The 5,070-nt window shown below is 25.6% G+C and overlaps 1 protein-coding gene across 1 annotated transcript in view; it reads right to left on the minus strand.

Annotated features, from left to right (window-relative positions):
- Window positions 1-1,548: 1,548 nt before the first annotated feature.
- Window positions 1,549-5,070, minus strand: part of LOC106682844 (uncharacterized) — a 13,805-nt gene continuing 10,283 nt past the window's right edge. Inside the window, exons 3-5 of the mRNA XM_014423911.2 lie at window positions 4,911-4,978; window positions 3,495-3,564; window positions 1,549-1,966 (exon numbers count right to left, since the gene is read on the minus strand). Coding sequence (XP_014279397.1) covers window positions 1,818-1,966; window positions 3,495-3,564; window positions 4,911-4,978 — 287 coding nt within the window. The 3' untranslated portion in view covers window positions 1,549-1,817. The remainder of the gene's footprint in view (window positions 1,967-3,494; window positions 3,565-4,910; window positions 4,979-5,070) is intronic.

A 5,070-nucleotide genomic window follows, 5' to 3' on the forward strand; every position in this document is an offset into this window, starting at 1 on the left:
ATTATATATATATATATAGTTTAAGGTAGAAGAAAAATGGTAAATATGATAGATGAAGATAAACATGCAATTTTCATTTTGTGAATCTGTTTTTAATCAACATTACACAATGTCTGTTATAAAAGTATTTACAAGCAAAATTGTTATAAAAAGTATACAAAATATCATCTTTGTTTATAAAAATTATATATATTTATAGGTTAAACCCGACAAATTCACTGTAGAATATTTTATTTTGTTTCCATTTTGCGTTGCTATAAATTATTCAAGAATATAAGACAACATAAAAATAAAATAAGTTATAAACGAAGAAATATCATATAATATGATTAATATAGAATTTTTTTTTACAATATTAATTGTATTAATATAAAAAAAAAAAATAATCTACAAACCAAAACGGAATAAGTTCTCGGTGAAGAAAGTGGAATACAAAGCTTTATTCTATTTTCATTTATGAATATGTTTTTTAAATTTATGCTACAAAACGTGTGATATAAGAATATTTACAAAACAAAATTATAAAAAATATACAAAATAGCATTTCTAATATTAAAAATGATATGTATTTATAGCTTAAACCCGAAAAATTGACAGTGTAGAATAGTTTTTATTTATTTTTTTTAAATTTTGCTTTATATTATTCAAGAATATAATATGAAGAAGAAATCAAAATAAGTCCTAAATGAAGAAAAGTGATATGATTAATAAAGACAATTATTTTTTTGCAATATTAATGGTATGAATCCAAAAAAAAGTTTTAATCTACAAAAACAAAATCAATAAGTTCTCAGTGAAGTTATGTGAAATACGAAGCTTTATCTGATATTTGTTTTATGAGTCTGTTTTTTTTAATTTATATCACACAAAGTCTGTCGTAAGAGTATTTACAAGAAACATTATTATAAAAAATATCGTCTCTGGTTATAAAAATTATATACATTTATATTTTAAAACCGGAAAATCAACAGTGTAGAATTTAATCGGTTTTTAACTTTATCATGTTGCATCGCTAGAAATTATTCAACAATATTAGATGAAAGAGAAACCAAAATAAGATAAGAAATCAAAAGTAGAATATAAAGCATTTGTTGTTTTAATATATATTACACGAAGTCTGTTAAAAAGTATTTACAAGAAAAATTATTAAAAATATCATCTCTGGTTATAAAAATTATATATACTTATATTTTAAAACCAGAAAATCAACACTGAATAATATTTTATTTTTTTAACTTTATCATGTTGCATCGCTAGAAATTATTCAAAAATATTAGATGAGAGAGAAATAAAAATAAGTTTTTACAAAATAAAATAAGAAAAATGAAAAGTGGAATATAAAAAACTTTTTTTTTATATAATACATACCACACAAAGTCTGTTATAAGTATTTACAAGAAAAAATGAATAAAATAAAAAATGAAATAAATTCATAAAAAAAAAATTATATATATATTTATACTTTAAAACCGGAAAATCAACAGTGTAGAATTTTATAGTTTTTTAACTTTATCATGTTGCATAGCTAGAAATTATTCAAAAATATTAGATGAGAGAGAAATAAAAATAAGTTTTTACAAAATAAAATAAGAAAAATGAAAAGTGGAATATAAAGATTTTTTTTTAAATATATACTACACCAAGTCTGTTATAAATGTATTTACAAAAAAAAAATTATTATAAAAGATATACAAAGTATCATCTCTTTTTATAAAAATTATATATATTTACAACTTAAAAACCCAAAAATCTACAGTTGTTTTTAAACTTTTTCGTCTTGCATCATTGGATATCTTCAGGAAAATCGACCGATAGTTTTAACAGATTCCTTGGAAGTCAGCTGTAGTGCAAACTTGCTTACAACACTTATCTATTAATTCCCTTAGATGTCTTTTTATCTTCCGTTTCCCTTCTGCCTGTTGTTGTTCCAAAGTATCATGTCCTCTCAGGAATCTATCCAATACTCCTGGAAAAAAATATTATTAGGTCTGAAGTTAGATTAAAAAATGCTATTGAAACCCTCTGTAAACTGATCCTTATAGAAAACGAATCTTTTTTAAGTCGAGTAAATCAGTATAAGTTGAGTAATCACTGCCGTTACGTGATTTTCAAACTGCCACGTATTTTCATTATAGTTACAGAGAGAAAACTGATTAAATATCATTTCTGGAAGTAAAGCTCAAAGTATTATATAATCTTGAAACTTTATCATCTGACTTGATCATCTAACTTTAGTTGTAGCAGTCGCGTGGGTAGTCAGCGTGCGGGACGTGATATTACCGGGTGCTTTTCTCAGTTTCCCTCAAAATCTAATCTATTCATTAAATTAAATATAATTTTATTTATTAAAAATAATACTAAGCTGACATTAATTTTCGTCCCCCGACCCGTGGTACTTTTCTGCTCCCTGTTACTCCACCCACTTAACGACCCTAACTTCAGTTGATAAAAAAGTTATATCATCTTTGAGTTACCAATGCTTTGATATGAAAAAAACAAGGACAAATACGTCTAATAATTAAATGTATGAGAAGATGAAAGTTAGGTCAAGACTTTGAATCTGAGAAAAAAATAATTTAATGTTTATTTACTCCTATTTCAGCACGGAAAAATTAAATTTATGACTCCTGAAATCTAACACAATCTAAAATATACAAATATTAAATAAGTTGCTAAAGAAACGAGTATTTAGAAGGGATATTTTAAATAATTTATATAAATACTTATACTTTATATTTTAAATACTCCTAGAAAAGGTATTTTCCTAACCGAAAATCTTTGTTTTATACCACTATCATAAGTAATAAGAAATACGTTGCCCCAAAAAGTAAGTAATTCAATTTAATCTACGACCTTTGTTCCACTAATAATGTTGTTGATTCCTTATAACAAATTTTTTTTTTTTTTTAATCAAAATTTGGTGTTAGCAAAGGAAAAACTTACAAAAATATAATACTGAAATAAGATAAATTAAATTACTAAATTAAAAAATACATCTTTAGGTTTTTAAATAGTATCAATAAAGTTTTTAGCAATTTAAATAAAATTGAATAATTAACCATTCAACGTTCCATCAATAGCCCTGACTCAAAACTACATCAATGCATACTACGGTTAGCACATCTCATCTCGACATCCTAATGCATGGTATTTGTCACTCGTGAACACTTCAACATCTATTAAAAAATGAGTATGCGGGTGAAGTGCTATCTGTTTTGTTATTCTGCCAAAATGAGATGTGGTATCTGTTTAATGTATTGGTTTGATTTTATCGTTATTCAAAAGTTTTTGAAGACTTGAGGATCTCGAAATATTTCAATAGTAATTTTATAGTTGTATCTCTTTTTTTATTTTTTTTTAATAGATTATATTATATAATTTCCTTATTGCATAACTTTTTAAAATTACAACTTTGTTTTACATAAATTTATTTAATATGTATGAATGGATTAAGTTAATTTTTATGACATAAATAAACATCGTCACATATTTACCAAGATTGAAATAACCATCGTTGAGCGTGCTGAATCTTTTCATTCGACTTTTTCGTCCTCTTTCTGGTTCCTGCAAAAGAATAATTATATTGAACGTTCGGTATTATATTTATAAAATATTAGTGAATATTAAGATATTTTTATTTCTCACCATTCAATGAAATTTTTAAAATAATCACTCATCAAAAAGAAAAAGAAACATTGGGAGAGGATGAAATATAAGAGCCCGAGAGGAGATAAAAGGCAGTTATTTCACCCCAATTTTTTATTACTTTAATAAAAACTATGTATAATTACTCGTAAAAATTGATGAGTCTGGCAAGTTGCCAAGTTATCAAACGTTTAAAAAAAAAGAATTTTCATTCGGAGCTCTATATTTTTAAAACTAACAACAATACTATAAACCCTGAGAGAACATCATTAAAAATAGAGGAAATTTGCTAAAATATCAACTATTTTACGTTGAATAGTTCTTGAGATATAGCTTTTTAAAAAGCAACATTTCATCAAAAATCCACTGTAAAATCAGAAGTTAGTAAATTTATTTTGATTAATTTATATCTCAAAAACCATAAAACGTACATATGTCTGCTAGCACTCAAATTAAGGCTAGTTTCACGGACTATAAAGTAGTTTATGACACTTATATCCGAAGGAGTAGTAGTTTTTATGATATTTGCTAAAATATGTTCGGACATTTCATAAGCAAAGTTTATATTCATATGTGAATATCATAATAATTACTACACCTACGAAGATACGTGTCATAAACTACTTTATAGAAAGTTAAATTACCTTTATTTCGAATTCTGGCAGACCTATGTACGTCTTATGGTTCGTGAGATATATTTTTTCCACATTAAAAAAAAAACAACTAAAAATCAACATTTTGTGTATTTATTTGGTTGAATATCACGAAAAATACTACTCCTCCGAAGATAAACATCTTTAACTGCATTATAGTACATTATACTAGCTTTAGTTTTAGTGCTAATAGACGTCTGTATGTCGAATGGTTTTTAAAATAATGATTTCTCCAAATAAATTTACTAACTACTGATTTTTCCGTGAATTTTTTATAAAATGTTGCAAATGTTGGGGTTGGTGTTTCAGTTTAGTTAGCGCCACACTAATCGCCGAACCTGGCCCAATGTACATAGGCAAATATTTGCTCAAATGTTTGCCTCCAGATTTATAGTCTTTTCTTTTACAACTTCGTATTATGTAGCGCCAAAATTTTATTTCCAGTTTTATTCTTTGGTTGAAAAACATCATGTAAATTATCCTTGCATAGAAAGACCACTGATTACTACTTAATAATATGAAAAGAAAATAAGAGATGTGCCAACATTTGAGACATGATTGCTTTGTTTACATGCAACAGTGTTTCGCGTGACTTATTATGTCTATATTTACCTTCCTTTCTGTTGATTCGCTGTATTCTCCGATTTCCCAAAGGTTTTCATCATCCTCATCAAGGTCTCCTGTAAGTGGATACATAAAATGTGTTATTTATCTAAACATTATATCATTATTATCACCCAGGAATGAAATTTATAAATATATAATCAATATA

Source organism: Halyomorpha halys, unplaced genomic scaffold (genome assembly GCF_000696795.3).
Source record: "Halyomorpha halys isolate HHAL.00 unplaced genomic scaffold, Hhal_1.1 Scaffold447.1, whole genome shotgun sequence".
NCBI classification, from domain to species: domain Eukaryota; kingdom Metazoa; phylum Arthropoda; class Insecta; order Hemiptera; family Pentatomidae; genus Halyomorpha; species Halyomorpha halys.